We start from the raw sequence: 19,070 nt of genomic DNA, 5'->3' as shown, positions 1-19,070 counted from the left end.
CTGTAGCTGATGCAACACATGCTGTTGACACTGGCTTTGCAACAGTCACTCCTGGGCACCAATTAGTTTTTATCTAAAGCCTGGGGATGGCAACTCTTCCAGTACAAGAAGCAGAAGAACTCCAGCTGCTCACAAACCATGGCAATGAACTAAGATGGCTCTCACTCCTTTATAAAATCACAGACATGGGAAAGAAAGCTCCAGAGTCCATCTAGGCAGCTGTTGCTCAGTGGAGATCTCATAAGTGCAGGTAAGCTTTAGGCCATCATGTTTTGGATATCTCAAAAGATAGAAATTTTACAACTTCTTTTAATAACCTGGTCCAGTGTTTGAACATCCTCAAGTTAAAAAGTTTTTTGGCTTTTTTTTTTTTTTTCCTTGCATGGGAATCTGTGTCCAAAGCTTCTCATCCTTCCACTGCACACAATGAAAATTCTGGTTTCTGTTAATTCCACACTGCCCATAGCAACCAGTTTTCCTCTAGGTCTTTTCTCTTAATAGCTGAAAAAATACACGCTAACATGAGAAGCCTTCCAGCCCCCGACCATCCTGTATTACTCTGCTGTGCCTGCTCCAGTATGTAAGTGCCTTTCTCACACTGGGTAGCCCAGACTGGACACAATACTCAGCTGCAGCCCCGCAGGATGGGGGAAAATTACACCCTTTATCTTCTGGGTCCACATTTGTTCACAATTCAGTAGGCTAGCAGTTGTCTTTGCTACAACAGAACACAGACAACTTACATTCAAGCTGTTCTCTTCCAGAACCCCTCCAAGTCTTTTCTGCAGTGCTGCTGTCACAGCCCAGCCTATCCTGTCACACAAGGGTGTTTCCTCTCAGTTGCAGGTCTTGCATTTGTCTGAGCTGAAAGTCCTGAGGTTCCTGTCAGCCTGCCGAAGGCCCTCTGAATAGCAACCTTGCCTTTGCTACACAAAGCAGTGTAAGAGCTGCTTTGGCCAATTTGGTATCATCTCTAAACTCACTGAGAGTACTCTCCATGCCACTAACCAGGCTGCTAAAGACAACATTGAGCAATGCTGTCCTCGGTTCCAAGCTCCATCACAGGTAACCAACGCCAGCTGAACTCTGTCCTGTAGAATACACCCATCAAGGTCAATGGTCCAGCCACTTTATTGCCCGCCTATGAGCTTGTATTCTTAACACTTTGGCTACATGGGTATCAATGGAGATCACACCAAACCCCTGAAAAAGGGGATTTTTATACAATATGAAAATTAATGAATGAATTAATGAATATAAAATATGAAAAAAGTTATTTACATACAATATGAAAAGTTGAGTTAATTAAAAAATATGCTTAGACTTCTCCCTGAAAACACTATTGCTGATACACCAGAACTGAAAGCTTGCCACTTCTGTTAAGAGAATTCTTTGCTGTGCCACTGAGAATGAAGTACAGATCATGCAGAAAATTCTAAACTTCCACCAGAAAGAGACTAACACAGCTGAGTCCTACAAAGGTAATTCGGTTCCACGTCTTCTGTGTTACAAAGCCACTGCAAGTCATATTAAGGTCCTATCTCTTTGTCATGTAGGACCATTGTAATTCTCACTATCAGTCTCTGTAACAAGCAGTTTACAGCGGCTTATGAACAAAGACAGCAGATTTGTATTAAGAGTATATAAGCACACAGGTTTTCTTTATTCCCAGTATTTCAGCTATTCTGCAAACCAGAAATTATCAGTACAATAATTTCTAGAAATTCACCTGTAAAAAATGGTTGCAAACACTTATGATTATTGCGGCAGATTCGTGTTGAGATAATTTGACTGATAAGTCTTATCACTTTCTCATTTTAGCAATACACTACTTTAAAAATACTACTACATAAGCAGAAGTACTTTCCAAACAGTCTGAATTAAAAAAAAATTATTTACTCTAGAAAATAGTGGTCCAAACTACACTGTCCAGAAGAATATTAGATACCCAAGGCAAAAGTTTTAACAACAAACAGAGGACCTGGGAAACAGTAATTTATTAACTTTAAAAAAAAAAAAAAAAGGAAAAAAAGAAGAAAACTTTGCTCTGAGAAATAAATTTTTCTTTACCATTCATTTCATTCATTTTTCAAAGTAAAGTCCTCAAAAAGCAAGCTAGTATGTTGGCTTAACATGAAAGGCCAAATTATTAAAAGTAACAGTTGTAGTTTATTTCAGCCCTCCTAATAGTTGCAGATGACATCATTGTCAGAGACGTGAAGCATCTGTCAGGTCTGGACAAGGGTTCAAATAATCAGGCCTGACACTGACGTAGCAAAGTTCAGCTGAAGGAGAGCTTAAATGTAAAACTGGGAAGGGAATAACTGATAGCACACTAAAGAAAACAATGAGCCTGGAAAGCACAGTGAAATACAAACTCTATGAGCAAACAAAATGCTGTCAAAAACTTACTACTCATTTTGGCATTACTAAAACAAGAGTTACTAGAAAGGGAAGGAACTAGTCTGTCCTCTCTCTGACCACAATGTCTCAAATAAATGCTACACTTTCAGTAGTGACAAATAAAAATCCAGTAAATTTAGAGTGTTGTAAAAAACTTGCATGAAGAAGCTGCAGGTAGATTTCAACACAAAATTATTCATGATGAAGAGGCAAAACAGCCTAACAAAAAACCCAAGTACACATGCCCTTGAGAAAAAAGCAGCAGCAAAACCAGCTTAGGCATGAAGCTTACATACTTCTTTACATGTTTTAAGAACAGAAGAGTCAAGCAGCTGCCAGGCATAGCCCATCTACACACACCACCACCTGAAAAATGAATACATGATCTCCCAAGGTCCTCTACAACCAACCAAGTCTATGACTCTGAAGTGCCAAACAACTATACAGACATCTGCAAACCACCTGCTAATGAAAAAAACCCCAAACCCTACATTGCATTTACATTAATAGTATTCTTACCCTATGTTCAGGATTTAAATGAATTATTTGAAGAGTTCAAAAAGTTGAGCTCTTAAAGGGACCAATTCATGGGAATAGAGAGAATTAAGAAATTCCCTGGTTATTTTAATTTAATCCACAGGCAGAACTAGCATAAATTTATTTAGATATAAACCTTTAATCTGAACACATATGCTAAAGAACAGAATTCTCACTTTTCTCAGAAGGTTGACTACACAGTATAGCACTTTCTAAACCACAAACTGTAAGTTCACACCCAGAGAGCACAGTCTCTACTTTTGCTAGTTATCCAGTAGCATGAGCTCATGAAATTTCCATTGTCAGTTTATTTTTACCAATGAAATGTTTTTCTACTTAAATATTTAAAGATTTATTGTCTTTCAATAAATAGTGGTTTTCAGTCAGACTGGTCAAACCAAACTTTTCAACACATTCAATTTTTTACAACAGAATTCCTAAAGTGAGATTGAAAGACATAAGGAGTATTTTACCAACAGTATGTACTCCAAATTAGTACCAAAAACCAGTACTAAGAGGGTTCACACTAACTGGAAGGAAGTGGCAGGAATCCCTAAAAATAAAATTATTCAAGGCTTGGCATTTGATTTACTTTACTTGTAAAGCAACTTTCAAACAAGAAAAAGCTTGCTTCCACTCTAAAGCTATCAGATTCTTGGGGGAAGTTGAGATAAACCAAGACTGGAGATGGCTTTGATAGCTCAATGATTATTAATCACTTTATGTACTGAACTGGTTATTTTTTATATTAAAAAAACCTAAACCATTTGTTTGAAGGTGACATAACATTAGAAAATACTGATTTACTACTACATCATAGTATTTGTAATGAACAACACACATTTGCGAAAGCTTATGGAAAGGCCAAAAGAGAAACAGTCCGTGACATCACAGTAGGTTTAAAACTTCAGTAAATGCTGCTCACAAGACATAAGTATAGTTTCACAACAGTGCAATTGCTTTTTTTTTAATTGCAGGAAGCAGTCACAAGATGTCTCCATATTAATAGCTACATGAAAATACCCAAATAATTTGTAAGCTACAGAAAACAATATACAGTATCATTCTCATTAAAAGGAAGTGGTTTCACTTATGTAGGTATGTTTGGCTTAAGAGCCACAACCATTACATAAAACATACAAACCACTTATCAGAAGTTTTGTCTCTCTTGTTTTGTTTCAAATAAAACATTCAGCAACATATTAAGGGAAGTGGCAGCCCGATGCAGAATCGCTTGAATTTGTCCAACCATAATAATATTGCTACATCTTGCAATGGTTATTATAATTAACAATTCTTTTACTTTCCCATCTTGATATGGCTTATTGAGTGGCTCACAGCAGTACCGTTATTTTCTAGTCTAAGAACTAGTGGTTAATACAATGCTAAAATGAGTAAGATAATTACAGATTTTTCAGATTAATTTGAACTAGCTTAAAAAAATAATCCTGCTGAGAAAGGAACACTTAAACTAGAGATGAGTGAATGCAACTACCTATCATCTTTATCCTAAACATTGGGCCAATGATGTCTGTTGATTTTATTGAACCAAATGTGTTCTAGTAGAGTATGTAAAAGAAAATAAACTAAGTCTTACGGGTTTTTTCCTTATATTTATGGTGATTTGTGGTATCTTCATGCAAGTTAAAGAAATATTCACAGTTGAAAGCTTTAATAATTGAAATTGTAACCACTATATGGAAAACTTCTACCTCTCTACACATCCAAATATAAGCCTATACACAGATATCTACTATGAGAATATGTTTAGCACATGACAGCTGAACAACTGGCTAATGAAGAACCTGAGGCTTTTTTGTTTGCTTGTTTGGTAGGGTATTTGGGTTTGGGAGGGTTTTTGTGTGGGGTTTGTAGTGGGGGGGTTTCTTATTTGTTTTTAACTGCAATGTTTCCTGTAAGCAGTTTACATAATTTTGAAGTATCTTACCCTTGGACATTACAGTCTTAACATCTACAGTAAGATATTCCTGACTTACATTAAGGACCAAGGACTGAAGAAAGAAAAAAACTAACCTAAACAACTGGGTAGGCAGGGAAAAAACAAAAAAGACAACATCATAAATCTGAAACATGTAATATGTTGATGCATATATCGATTTTTCTCAACTACACAGGAGATAGGAATTATAAATCAAGCACTGCACTGGTAACTCCTCTGCTCCCTTTCAAGTAGTAACTATCACCATCAAGGAATTTTAAGACAAATATTCTCAACATACATGCAATCCACAAAATACATGCATATGAAATCCTAGTCAATAGAACTTCACAGCTATGCAGTTCCAGTATCAAGCCATGTTGCTATGTATATCATCCTAGCTACCACCACCATCTCAACATTTCAGCATGTATTCTTTAAAATTAACTTTTTTCCTGTTTGACTCAGACCAAAAGAGAACTGACAGGAATGGCAACATCATACATGAAAAACAACTATTTGCAACAGTAATTACTTCACTGAAGTAATTAGACTTTCTCTAAACCCAGTGGTAACTTGGTCCCAAGAACTGCCTTTAGGTCTGGGAAACTTGCAACACTTGCAGCTCCTGCAGATGAGTTAGCCAATTGCATCTCAACTCTAGATCAAGATGAGCCTTAAACACAAAGTATCCCCCAATTTTTCTGAGAAAGAAAGAAGAACCTGTGAGAGAACCTGTGGTAAAATGCACAAGTTTTCCCAACACAAAACATCAAGGAACCAGAACCTGCACCCACACTGAAGCATACTGTTGAAAGTAACAAGAAAGTTCAAAGGTTCTGTGGACTTGAGCTTAATGCTTGCTTGTTTTCAGAACTCCACAAACCCATGAGTTCAAAAAGCAGCTATCAAAAAGATGCAGTATTGCTAGATCAGATGATTTACTCAGACTACATACCTGCAATAGGTCTCCTTCATCAAAACGTAGCATTTCTATTATGCCATCCGACTGGATGAAAGCTGCAAAGAAAAACAAAAAATTAAGTAATTTAACAAAAACCCCATTTTGTTACTAAATCAGAAGAAAATTTTATATATCATCTTTTTTTAGACAGAGCTATGACAAACCAAAATAATAATGCATAATCTATGAAAATAACAAACACAAGTCTGTGACACTAACTTGCCTTGAGAAGTACCACACTTGGCAAATTAGTCTTCTACCTTAAAAACGTTAAACTCCAAAAGGAATGACTTCTTCCAGAGTCCCACAAAAGAGTGACTGTACCAAGCCAGCTCCATACTTCAACAAACATGACAGGCTGCGTACCTGAACAAATGAGTTTAATATATCTAAGCCCACAAAGAGTTCAGACACAAACAGAATTTCTGTTTCATTTACACACCAATAATCCTAACTGTACATCTGGAAAGCCTCCTTCACACTGCAGCCTAATCCTTGGCATGGCAACAATCTGCTCCATCTTGACAGGAACACATTAAAATTTGAAACAGTTTAGAAGTGTTTGTACCATAAGACTAAACTCCACAAAAAGTCCATGCCTCAGTCAAATATAGGAGCCTCAAACACTCCACTCATTTCCTCTACATGTTTGGTCAGGCAATTGTTTTTCAATTCCTCTTAAAATGCAGGGAATATAACTTTCTTCAAAAGACAAAGAAATAAGAGTATTACCCTTCCTGTACAAGAATGAGTATGATTTAAAGAGGAAAGAAAGGTTCAAAGAGTTCCACATTTTTCCCCCAAAAATCGACTCACATACACACACACACAAACACACAAAGGAGGTCTTTAGAATAAAATGCAGCGGCAATCTCAAATAAGAAAATTGTATTTAAAAACAAAAAGTTCTGTAAATACCTCCTTTACCCTATGTCCTTTTTCCATGACTGTCTTTACCATGTACCATTCATGCTAGATGAAGTAGGGAGTGATAACATTCCTCTCCTTCCACAAAGAGGAACAACTTCAACAGGAAGAAATGAAAGATTTCCCAGTACATAGAAGTACACTGTGTGCTTCTGGAAGATGGATTTTGAATCCCAGTCTGAAAAAAGAGACTTAGACCTTTGTCTCCCACTTTGAACCTTTGTTTATTATACCATCACCAACAATGCCACTCTATGATGCTTTAAACAAAAAAAGTTTCAGTACTGTCAGAAAACAAAAAGTACTCTTGGTAAACAGGAATAAAGACACCTACCACATAGAGAAACATTAGCTTTGACATATATTTGTCCCAAATATTTCCTCATTGGCTGCTTTGGTGATGCCTCACTCAGTACCCAAAACTCACTATGCCACTTGACATATCACTGTTTGCAAATCCCATTCTGCATCCCTGACCTCTCTACACATTTTGATACCTTCACCTTAAAGGCACAAGCTCCACAACCTTGCTTTCATATGACCCAAAGTGAAAGTTAATATAAGACAAAGATTGCTGCTATAATCTGCAAAAGTCTCTTTTAAGATGCAAAAACCCTGAAACAAATTTAAAAGATCTCCAAACAACAAAGTTTTATACAGTTACTTTTCAAGCTACCATACCACACAACTCTTAGCGTGCACAGGCTGAGAAAGCCCAGCTCAGGTGGAGTGTGAGAATCACCATAGAGGAGAAAGAGGGAGTTCATAAACAACACACATCCTGCAATATTTACACTGACACTGCAATATTTACAGTACCATGAGAAGTCCTAGTCAGTAGTGTCAGCAATAAGTTAGTATTTTTTTGTGTGTACTTATTGGTAGTACCTTAATGTTACTCAAACAAAAATCGATCCTTGATCCAAGAATTAGGAGTTTGGTCAATCATTTATACTGAAGAGCTATACAGAACATAGGGCAAGAGATTAAAAAAAAAACCACAACCCAACAAAAACCAAACAAACTAAGACAGCATTTGAAGAGCTGTTACAAAATCAAGTCCTACAGTTTATGAAATTTTGGGCTTTTAAAACTTAAATTACTGGAATAGGTTTACCAGTTTCAAGTTTAATACCAGAATAAAGAAAAAGTGAATTATTCTTCATTTGTCAATTATTTTGGCAACACATATGATGCAGGACATTAATTTCATGGTTTAATTTTGGTTTTAAAATCACTGAAAAAAAGGCTAAGTGTATTGTAGTGCAAGATGTAAGAAAATGAAGCATTGACACATTAGGTTAAAATGCAGAGTATGACAGTTAATCATGATTTTACAGAAGTATCATGCTTATCCTCTGCACAAGAAACCCAAATTACAGATTAACTAGCACAGAGGGAAAATTCTCAATTTTTAACTTGGGGAGGAGTACAGAATGAAATTATGTTTTCTTATGTATTTGATATATTGGAAATTCAGCAACACAATTTAAAAATTATAGATACAAGCAAACCTTTCTATTAATAAAAAGGAATTGCACCTCTGAAGTTGGACTTTTTGGCATTCTATTGCTACCTAGATCTCTAGTTTGGAAACAGAGCAGAGCATTTGATTGTGGCATTAGGCACAAACAAAAAAAGTCATTAGAAAACAACTTTTTATATAAATGATCTACTAACAACCAGCAAAGCATAAAAGGCTATTTAATCTAATCACAAATTCTTGGTATTTCTGAGGCTTTTTTCCCCTGATTTAAATACAATGCACCACCAGTACAAAGAGCAGAAAGCAGCAACAATTCTTTCACAAGGATAACACACAATGAAGCCCCCAGAAATTAGCCCAAGCTTTCTACCCAAGCATCTTGAATTCAGAGCTTCTGTAAGCCCCAAACACTTTTTCAGCCACTCTTTAGTTATTTCATCTTTACAACAACTTATGAACAAAGTAACAGATGTTACAGAACATTTTGAGTGAATAACACTGTTAAATAGAAGTGCTATTCATCACTATATCATTTAAGAAATGTTTTCAGAGAGCAGATGACAGTGCCAGGTGAAGTCAGATGCACTGCAAAGTCTGGCTGCGTTCCATTTCACAGCAGACACATCTCAAATGAGGTAGTGATGAAGCTGCTGTGGTTATACCTTTCATTTTGGTTTAGACTAACTTTCAAGCCTGCGTTTCTCTTTATTGGTTATTTCATCAAAGCAAGGAAATGGCAAGTAAATACATATACCTTCACGAGATGAAAGCTTGTTTTTGCAACTGGCTTCTCAGTCTCTCAATTCAGGATGAAACAACAAGCCACTTCATTCAAATGAGGCAAAACTAATTACATTTTAAAAAACCTCCACTGACGAGTCATAAAGAGTCACCCGAATCCCTCTAAGAGCAGCTCTCAAACCATCCAACATGGACCACAGAGAGGACAAAGTTTTCTTCAAAGTGAAATGCTGACAGTGCCCTTGTGGGTCCTTTTTTGCCTGTTCCAGAATTAGAAGCAGTTGCTCATCTTTTGCACTTGTGCTACCTGACCTAAGCAAGTTCACAAACTTTGCAATGCAATCCCAAAACCAGTTTTTACTGTCCTCTTACACAAAATACGTATGTCACCAATAGACAATAGGTTATTACCAATGTGCAAAGTCACTGTAAGTAATTAAGTATGAGATCACTTGGGCATGCTTTATTAGGTGAACCATTCCCCATGCTACAGAGGAAGATGACTGTTTTCTGCTAAGTCCCTAACAATTTCCCCTGGGAAAACTTCTTCCCAAAGCTGAAGCTGATACCATCACGGTCCATTACCAGCCTAATACTGCAGGCAATGCTTTAATACTCAGGAGTAATAAAATGCAGTAAATTAACAACTCTTGCCTGTGCCATTTCAGTCATATCTGCCACATGACTGGCAACTGCTACAAGAAGGGCACAACATAATATTTGGGGTAGGAAGCATTTCAGCTGTCACAGCGTGATCTGCCACTGCACAAATCAGCAGCCAAGAAGCCAAATTACACGTTAAGAAAATAATTTCTTCCTGACCCTATAGGCAGTTGAAGCCCTGAAGGCTTATTATAATAGCTATTAGTCAAACTTTAAATGTTCATGGACCAAAGAAGGAAAAGGATACATATTCATATCCGCAGATTTCAAGGCCAGAAGAATCTTAGTCTCATTTCCTCTTCACCTATGCTAAACAGAATACTTTCTTCTGAGAGGTATACACAAATTACTCTCAAGAGAAAATCTCTATCCTTTCAAACTTCTGCAAAAAGCAAATGTAACAGATTGATGAGAATCTGTAACAATTTCAGTCACTCTCCGTACTAGGATATTACATGATTTCAGGGTCAAATTTTTATAGCTTCTAGCTTGTGTATTCTTGGTTTCCTCTTTTCAGACAGTAGGTCACTACTATCAGAATACACAGAAGCTTACAATACCCAAAAGTTTCATTTTCTGTTTTCAATCTATAACCTTTACAATGCAACTTCTTTGATTAGGTCAGCTTTACAATGAAAATCCCATAAAAGATATCAGAAAAAGACCATGAACCTAGTCTTTCCACTTGCTCCAGAATAGCTTGTTCTACTGACAGCACTTTCCAAGCATTCCAAACTCTTTAAAAAATGGCAAAAGATAATCCACCACCACAACCATAGCCCCCAGGCCCCAAATCACAGCTTTCTGGAACAGTGAAAGCACCATCTAGTCATTATTCCCAGAAGATTCCTAAATGCTTTCCCCTGCTCTTTCAACAACATCACAGTGCTTGACAGAAAATTAAACCAATAGTAGCTGAATTAACTTAAGCAGCATCTTTTCACAAGTTTATACACCTAATAGAGAAATCTTGCTCAAATACATCTCTATTTTGCTTGTCTCTTGCCCAAGCCTTTCATATTTGGGGCTAAAACATGAAAAATAGAGACCTATAAACCACCAAATAACAAGAAAATTTTAAAATCCTACATATCTCCAAAGCAAATAGGAACTTAATATCAAAATCACTTTAGCCAATACCAGTCTTTAGCTGTGACTGAATTACACAAAACAGAATAAATTTGCATGTAATGCAAGCAGTGAGTATGCCAAGGCTCCTGGTGCACAACAACAAAAAAATCTCCACGGCTCACAGTTTATGAGGCCTACTCTGACTGAGATCCGATTTTTAAGATGGCTTTGCACGCTTAGCTTTCCTTCAGCCACTGTTAATTTTTTCATTTTAATAGGGAAGTACATTCTGGCATATATACTTATAAAAACACTATTCTGAAATATAACTTAGCTCTGGAACAGTTGCTCAATAGCAATGCATTGCTTTATTTTTATGTTAATGATCTTTATATATTCTCTTACATGCTTGCAAGAACTGTTTTCTTTCCTAAGTCTTGTCTAAACTAGTTTTCTTTCTTATAAACTGGATTTATACAAATCTGTATCATCTAGTCCACGAATTTTCTCACAATTCTAAAAATAGTGTCCTATCTTACCAAAATAGGGAAAGGTCAATTATTTAAATAATTTCTAATTTACATTAGGTTTTTTTTAAGTCCAGTTTCTAACCCTTTGTCTTAATGACTAAGCTCACTTCAAGGTAACTACAACCACCAATGAGCCAATTACAATGTGCTAAATGCCATTCACTTCTGTCTATGTAATTGTAATTGCTACATTTGTATCACTATTGGTTAAAGTGCAGAACTAAACCCGGACAAGTTGTTTTTAAAGCTCTGACTATGAATTAACAGCTTATGCACAGTCACACAATTTCAATCATCCGGAATAGTGGAAAACTGAGCAGCATGGGGAATACAGGCAGGTAGATACAGAATGAAGAAATAAAATTATTATGGTTGGAAAATTCCATCGTAAAAAATAAAATACCATACATATAAGGGAAAACAGTATTACACTGTAATGCGAGTGACCATTTTAATCAGCTTCAGGACTACAGAAGTCTGGTGAGCCTCAAGAAATACATCCCAGTTCAGTGTCCAACACACCAAATCTGCTTAAAAAAGGCCTGATCTCCAAGACAGACAAGTCAGTGTAGCTATCAGCCTGGACTTCTGCCTACGTCCCAACAGGTGACTGTTCACTGGAAATGTAAAAGGTCATTCTCTCATGAGCCAGTGAATGTCAGGCAAGTGAGAATCACCAGCCAGCAGCAGGCTTGCTTTCCAGCTAAATCCACTTGCACTTACCAAGGCAATTTGCTTGTTTATTTTCCAGTACTCCATAACATAAGGAAATTAATAATTTTTCCAGCAGACCTCAGGAAGAGCCATCACAACAAAGAAAATACACACAATGCAGTAAAGATCACATGTACAAACATCACACTTTGAAGTCTTTTTACACAGAAACATATTTTTCTTTCTTTATTATTAAAACCTTTTAATGACCATCCCTCAAAAAGCCAACTGGCCAAATTTGTATTTTCTGTTTATATATATTAGATTTGAAATAGAACCATCCCTAGGTAATGCACTTTAATCATCATGTGAAATGAGAAAGCAATACATTAAGCTAAGTAACAAAAAGACAGAATCTTCATCAAAACCTTCATTTTATACTCCTCATTAAAAAAAAATCTGACTTTACACAATACATACTCAACTAAGTTCATATGCACCAACCTATGCCCAAGTTAATACAAGCTGAACAGAGAGTAGATCACTTGCAACACCTGAGCACACTGCTCACTATTTCACAGTGGGGAGGAAAAAGTCAAATGATTTCTACTTTACTGCTCACAACAGCACAAACTGAGCATATCACTGACAGCCAACTAAGTCTGCATGTTATCTTTCACTAACTTACTTTTGTGTCATTTCTGCCCTCAGATAAAAGACAAGTTTCTTTGCCCAGCAAGGCCCTTCCCTAGTAGGAAGAGCTGTCACATCATGTTCATTCACTCATCTCTTTTCCCCTTAGTTAAGACTGATGCAGATTTTTAGGAATTCAGTCACCAATTCAGTTTCTACAGCTAGCCACAAAACAGAAAGTGATAGCATGATTCTGATTCAGAACACAGGCTCCAGACAGACAATGAAGCTGCTGCTTAGACAGAAAGAAAGAGAGTCTCCACCCTGAAGCCACGGCTCACACATCTGGCTCACAACACGTGTTTCACGCTGCAGAAGACAGCGCAACTGCATCAAGGTTTCTTTTACAGTTAACAACTGTGATAGAAATCTATAAAATCTATACAAGCATACATAGAAACAGAAAAGCTCACTGAAAGTAACATGTACTCCACCTAACAATCTGCTTTTATTTATATTCCTAACAAAATTACATTAGATGATTTCAGATCGCCACACAAAAAGATTACATTTTATTCATACATCTTTTTTTCTCAGATGCTTATTCTGTATTCAGCCTGTATTTCCGCCTTAGATAAATGTGCATTTCCATCCACTTTGACTAAAGCAATTTTTTTAAATCTATTTTTTAAATGAGTGTAAAAACCTACCTGCTATTGGCCAAAATGGCAGATTTCAGCAGCAATAAAGGTCATAAAACTTTACTGGGAAAAAAACCACCAAAATACTACTTTGAAAGCTGCCAGATGCTTTAAGTTGGTGCTTTACTTTTAAACTTTCCAAAAATTCCATTAGCTCCTCCAAAGATATTTATTTCCTGGCTGCAAAATGCTTCTCAAGAAATAATACTCAATACCATTCATAGGGGGTATGAATGAGAAAACTTACTTTAAAATAATCTCTTTTTAAATTAAATAAAAAGGAGAAATAATTCTCTAAGCAGGAGAAAAACCTTCATGCATGCTATTTTTAAGCCAAAGAGAACAATGCCCCTGACACTCATGGAAACTTCTCAGAAATCATTTAAAGAGAGTAAAAAAATTAAAAGGGAGCTAGAGAGAAAACAAACATCTGCAAATAGTATTTTTTCTTTTTTTTGCTTTGGGCCATACCAATTGAGGCTTTCTATTCTTTCTAATGATGGCAATTTTAAAATTTCAATATGTTAAATTAAATTATACTCCTATACATGCATTGTTATTGAATGTGTGCAGACAAAACTATCTGGAACTACCCTCAAAAACAAGGTATGTAGTCCTGCAATGAGAGGGGGGAAAATAACAGTACCTCCAATATACTCTTAATGATTTAGCTCAATGTCTCAAGTTTTAGAAACTTTTCATTGTGGCAGTTTTACTGCTCATATAGCACTGAAAAGCGATGTGCAAAAAGACAACATGCACTTAATGGAATTCTAATCTTTTTTGCATATAGAAACAATTATAGCATATAGCAACATTCAATATGTAGCTTGCCAGAAACAGCAGTCAGTTCGTGGCTTCTGGAGCCTCAGGAAAACAATGCATTAAATGACAATAATTTCAGCTATTACCATTAACACCAGTCTTCCAAACTTATACTCTCGTGAAATGAACCACTGAACAGACTCCCACTAACTCAAAAAGAACAAGTTATATTGACACAGTGGAAAGACCCACCCAAAAGGTACATCCAGGATGATTAATGACCTTAATAAAAACTGACTGAGATCCAGCATTGCTCTCCACATCATAAAAAATAGGAAGGAAGATGCAATTTTTAGAGTTTCCAAAAAACCCTCCACAGAACAGGAAGGTGACAGAGCCAGGAAGATATTTCCTGACACCTACATGTCTCGCTGGCAAGGTGAATGCAATCAGGTAAGAGCTACACCTTATGCTCTGTGGACACTGCTCAGTTTTCCATCCTTACTCCTATCTTGCTAGCTACTACAGAGAATGCTATCACTCATCTTATGGCACAGAAACAGTAGTCTACTAAGTTAGAGTTCTGCTCTCCTCCCTGCCCTGATCTCACCTTGTTTTGTTTTTTTTTCTTGGTCAGCTACCAAGGTGGAACTGCATGAATTTTTAGAACAAGGGTACACGAACACCACAATTGTTTAGATTTTGCTGTGTAACAGTTGCGACTTGGTTAATACCAAGTTACTGGAAAGAAGTATCGCTGGCAGGGAGGAGCACAGATCTCTGCCCCTCCTGTGCTCACTTGGCAACACTCGAGTGTCCACTGGAAACAGCTATTAAGGCTGACGACAAGTGAAAAAGAGTGGCAAGATAATGCTGGTTCAGCTACCATATGAAGTTTAGAAATACAACAATCAAAGGCCAGGAAAAGGTAGAAAAGGTCTGACACTAACGCTGTAGTGTTAATGATATGGCAGTAACACCACTTATTGATTGCTGAGCACAGCAGTCTGTTGACTTGCCACGAGGGAACACAGACCACCAGCAGGAAAAAGCTGGCTGCAAGGTCTGATAAAACCAGAGGAGAAAAGGGTGGAGAAGAACAACTGAAAGTTTTGAAAGAAGCTAAAACACAGAGCAAAAACAATTAAACAAAACAGGCGAATTACAGTTTGGGGGGAACACTCCAAAAACATTAATAAGAAATTAAAGGTGCAAGTAGGCATAGGGAAATTAAACACTTGCAGAAATGCAATTTAGCTGCCTACAATACCTTGGAAGCAGTTACCCCTCAGAAGTAAATAAGCCATCTCTTCTGGTCAGACTCTTTTACAAACCCCTGTGATGATCTAAGCCTTCACTCAAAAATAGTTCTCATTTCTACTTTGATATGCCTAGTACTCAGTCTCAACCTAAATAGGCACTCCTTTGCTAAATTCAACATTAGAGTTTTGTTTTTTTTTCACAAAACAGGTATTTTTAAAGGGTAATTAATTAAACAACGCCAAATAAATAAATGTTTTATTCAATCTCTGAGATCCTTAGTCTAGTCTTTTTCCCTAGAGAAATCTTATTTAATCAAAGGAAGAATTCACAGCAGATAATGATATTCAGTAGTACTGATTGGCACAGTGACTTCCCCTGTGAAGATTCAGACTCTGTCAATGACAACCATCTCTCCTTCAACATCAAATGTTTGGGACACTTCTCCCAAAACAAGGAATTTATTAATTTTTTAAATATTTTGGATGATACAGGTCAGCCAAAGGTATATGGGCACATCATACCTAGTTAAGCAACACAAAAGGCAACTGACAAGGTATATGATAATATAAAAGTAGCTGTATCATAATATAAAAGTTACACACACACAGAGCCCTCTTCCTTATCTTCTTATACTTAGGAGAGACAACTCAGAGGTCAAGAGTAGCCTCAATGCTTCCTACTACACACTAAATAATGGTAATTTCTGGTACCTCTAAACTGCCTGTTGCTGGCTCCACAGATTGAAGTTACACACAGGTTCAGAATACCAAAGCAAACAGACAAGAAGGAAATGGTTTCTAGTAAGGACCAAGTACTCCACATCCTCCACTGCAACAAAGGAATAGTCAAAAACTTCACAGCATTAACTATCCAAATCTCTCAGTATCTCCTCAGACAAATTAGCTGCACAGATTGTTAACTTTAATACATCTTGTATATTAACATGTAAACCACAATCAAACGTATTGCTATATTGCCAGCAGCTGGCAAAGGCAAAAACTAATAGCTGTATTATGCTTCACATGAAAGATGGGACACAAATACTCCTTTTGAATCAAATTTTTCAAGAGAAAGAACAAAAAACATAGGGACAAAAAAGTGTATGCGATCCATGATTACAGAAATAAGGAATGGTTGACAAGGTCTTGTTTTTATCTACGATCACCCTTTTTTAGTGATGCAGCAACCCATAAAGCTTCCTGGTACAATTACAACTCTGCTTCTACCAAAATTTTATCTGTATTACTATTACCGCAGTACTGACTTCACCACAGAGTTATATGAAAAGTCAGACTTCTGTCTTACAAATATTCCCATCAGCTGCAACAACCATATTTCAAGCTCCAACTAAGTTTTAAGATCGCAGGGGAGACACAAAATATTGAGACAGGGAAACTGAGGGTGGAATGGACATTAAGACTGTCATCCAGCTCAACCTTCTGCAGAAGTACAGTGAATGCTGAATTTGGTGATGTTGCTTTAGGCTGTCATTTAGCTGGGCCTTGAAAACCTCCAAAGGTAGAGATTCCATAACATCCCTAGAGAACCGGTTTCAATGCCTGACCAGCCTCACGGTGAAATACAGACTCATGATGTCAAGGCAGAGGATCATAGCCATCCTGACCGGAAGCCGTGACAGATGGGAGCCAGTGATCCATGCAGGAGCCAAGGAGCAGACCCACGCCTGTGCTGGGCTGCGTGTCTGGGCTGGCCGTCAGACCCGTGCTGCACGTACTCCGTGGCTGCAGGGGGAGCCCAGACAGCCCTCTGAAACAGAGAAGCTGCAATCAACACCACCAGCAATTATGCCACCTGGGTGGCCTTGCTTTATCTGAAAGTGCAGATGGAAGTTCCCATGTGAACATCCATTCTACCTGACAGCAAAAATTATGTACAGAGTTGTCTTCTTGCAACGAAATCCAGCAAAAGAACAACATAGGGTAACCTTTTTATGGATGGGGTCTGCACAGTGTGCTGCACTTGGACTCTTTAAAGGTCTGTTTGGTACCACACAGTTCAGGGTTCTCAGCATCAAAAGAGATCCAAGATTATCTAAACTATTCTCTCTTTATATGGTTAGCTTTAATAAACAGAATTTGCAATGCTATTTTATGGTGTCCAAGTGCCTCTCTTACTCAGATCATCAGAGAGCAGCATCTCTCAGCACAAAACAAACTTTCCCTGTCTAACTTTATGGGTGCTGTCTCAGGTTTCAACCATGAACCTTTGTGAGGAGTCGGGCTCCATTTTGCTCCATAAACTACTTTGATATTGGCATACTGCCACAAGATCCCTCAGCCTCCATTCATAGGTCATACACATATTGACCATCCTTGCAGACTTCCAGTGGGATGGCAGAGAACAAAACTGGATGCAGTGGTTTAGGTGTGGTCTATTTAGTGCTGACTAAACAGGAATAATCACGTTGTTCAGCCCAGTGGCTACACTCCTGTATGATGCCAGGGTACATTGCTGACTCATGCACAGCCTTCCCAGGTTGTATTCCTGCAGGTGGTTATTCTGTCCCACATAAAGGGCTTTCCATTTCTCCTTTTCGGATTCATGAAGGTCCTGTCAGCTCATTGTTCTGTCTTGCTTAGGTCTCTCCAAAACGCAGACTTGCCCTTGAGTATTGGTACATTCCAACTCCAGATCAGTGACAAAGATCTAAAGCAGGACAGGTCCCAGAATAGAGCCAGGAAGAGCTCCTTGTAGCCAGCCTCTGAGGTAGAGCATGAACCACTGCTGGAAATAAACCAAAACCATGCACCTTGCAAGTTGATCTTGTTCCCCAGATAGTTTTTATCAATATCTACAAAATCCACCTGCAAATATTTATACAGTATTTTGATGCAAATCACTGATTCACTTAGACTTCTGTGTTTCTAGATTATTTCCTATTTATTTACAAGCTTCAGATAACTAGTCTTTAAATTCATTTAACATATTATGACATTTATTAGGAAATGTTGCAAACTACTTAAATTGGTACCATGCTTGTTTACAACCTTGTCTCCTATCATCACTCCTTCAAATGGTGATTTAATCTGTTTAACATCATACTAGCTGTGCTTTCTCAATTAAACAACTTTAAAAAAACCTAACCCTATAACCAAGGGTTGTCTGGGATTTTTCTAGTTTAAGTAACTTTAAAAAGTCCATGCACATCCTATTACACCGAATCCATAGAGTCCAACATAGATCTAGGTGTTCAACTGAAAAAAACCCAGATAACACTTAAGACATTGTCAAGACAAACTGCTTCGTGAAGAACAGGTAATGGATCCATTTATAAAATGACTTAAAAAAACTAAGCGTGATGCATTAGTCAGCCAAACAGTTCTATTACATAACATTTTGTAGCTTCACAGAATACACAGAGAAAAGGAGCTGTAGTGTAGTTTCATCTCCTGTACAGTTCCTTCCACTAAATTTCACTCAGATAGCTCTAAAACCAGTTTGATAAGGACAGCAAGACTCCTGTTCTCAGATGGTACTCTGCTGCAAGCTATGCCAGGCTGTAGGAGAAGATGTATTAAAAATGCATCTTTGATAGTCTTAGTGAGAAGATTAATCTAGTAATTGTAGCAGGAAAATCTCAAACTAGTGAAACACCTCAATTTTTTCCTCCTTTTCAGGGATTGGAACTACATGGCAATCCTTCAGCTCTCTGCTATTTCCCCAATACATCCAAGGTTTTCTAAGAGAGAGACAGACAGACAGACATGATCCTGGTCTAATCCCTATAATATTCCAAAGCAAAAGTTATCCAAGGCTGCTTATGCGAAAATGT

At 37.4% G+C, this 19,070-nt stretch overlaps 1 protein-coding gene across 1 annotated transcript in view; it reads right to left on the bottom strand.

Moving 5' to 3' along the window:
* Positions 1–19,070, bottom strand: part of TMEM131 (transmembrane protein 131) — a 93,011-nt gene that overhangs the window by 67,732 nt on the left and 6,209 nt on the right. The window contains exon 2 of the mRNA XM_038128597.1: positions 5,838–5,899. Within this exon, the coding sequence (XP_037984525.1) occupies positions 5,838–5,899 (62 nt within the window). The remainder of the gene's footprint in view (positions 1–5,837; positions 5,900–19,070) is intronic.

This window comes from Motacilla alba, chromosome 1, assembly GCF_015832195.1.
Source record: "Motacilla alba alba isolate MOTALB_02 chromosome 1, Motacilla_alba_V1.0_pri, whole genome shotgun sequence".
In the NCBI taxonomy this organism is placed as follows: Eukaryota; Metazoa; Chordata; class Aves; order Passeriformes; family Motacillidae; genus Motacilla; species Motacilla alba.
Note: the sequence above shows the minus strand (reverse complement) of the source record. Positions and strands in the feature narration are given on the sequence as shown.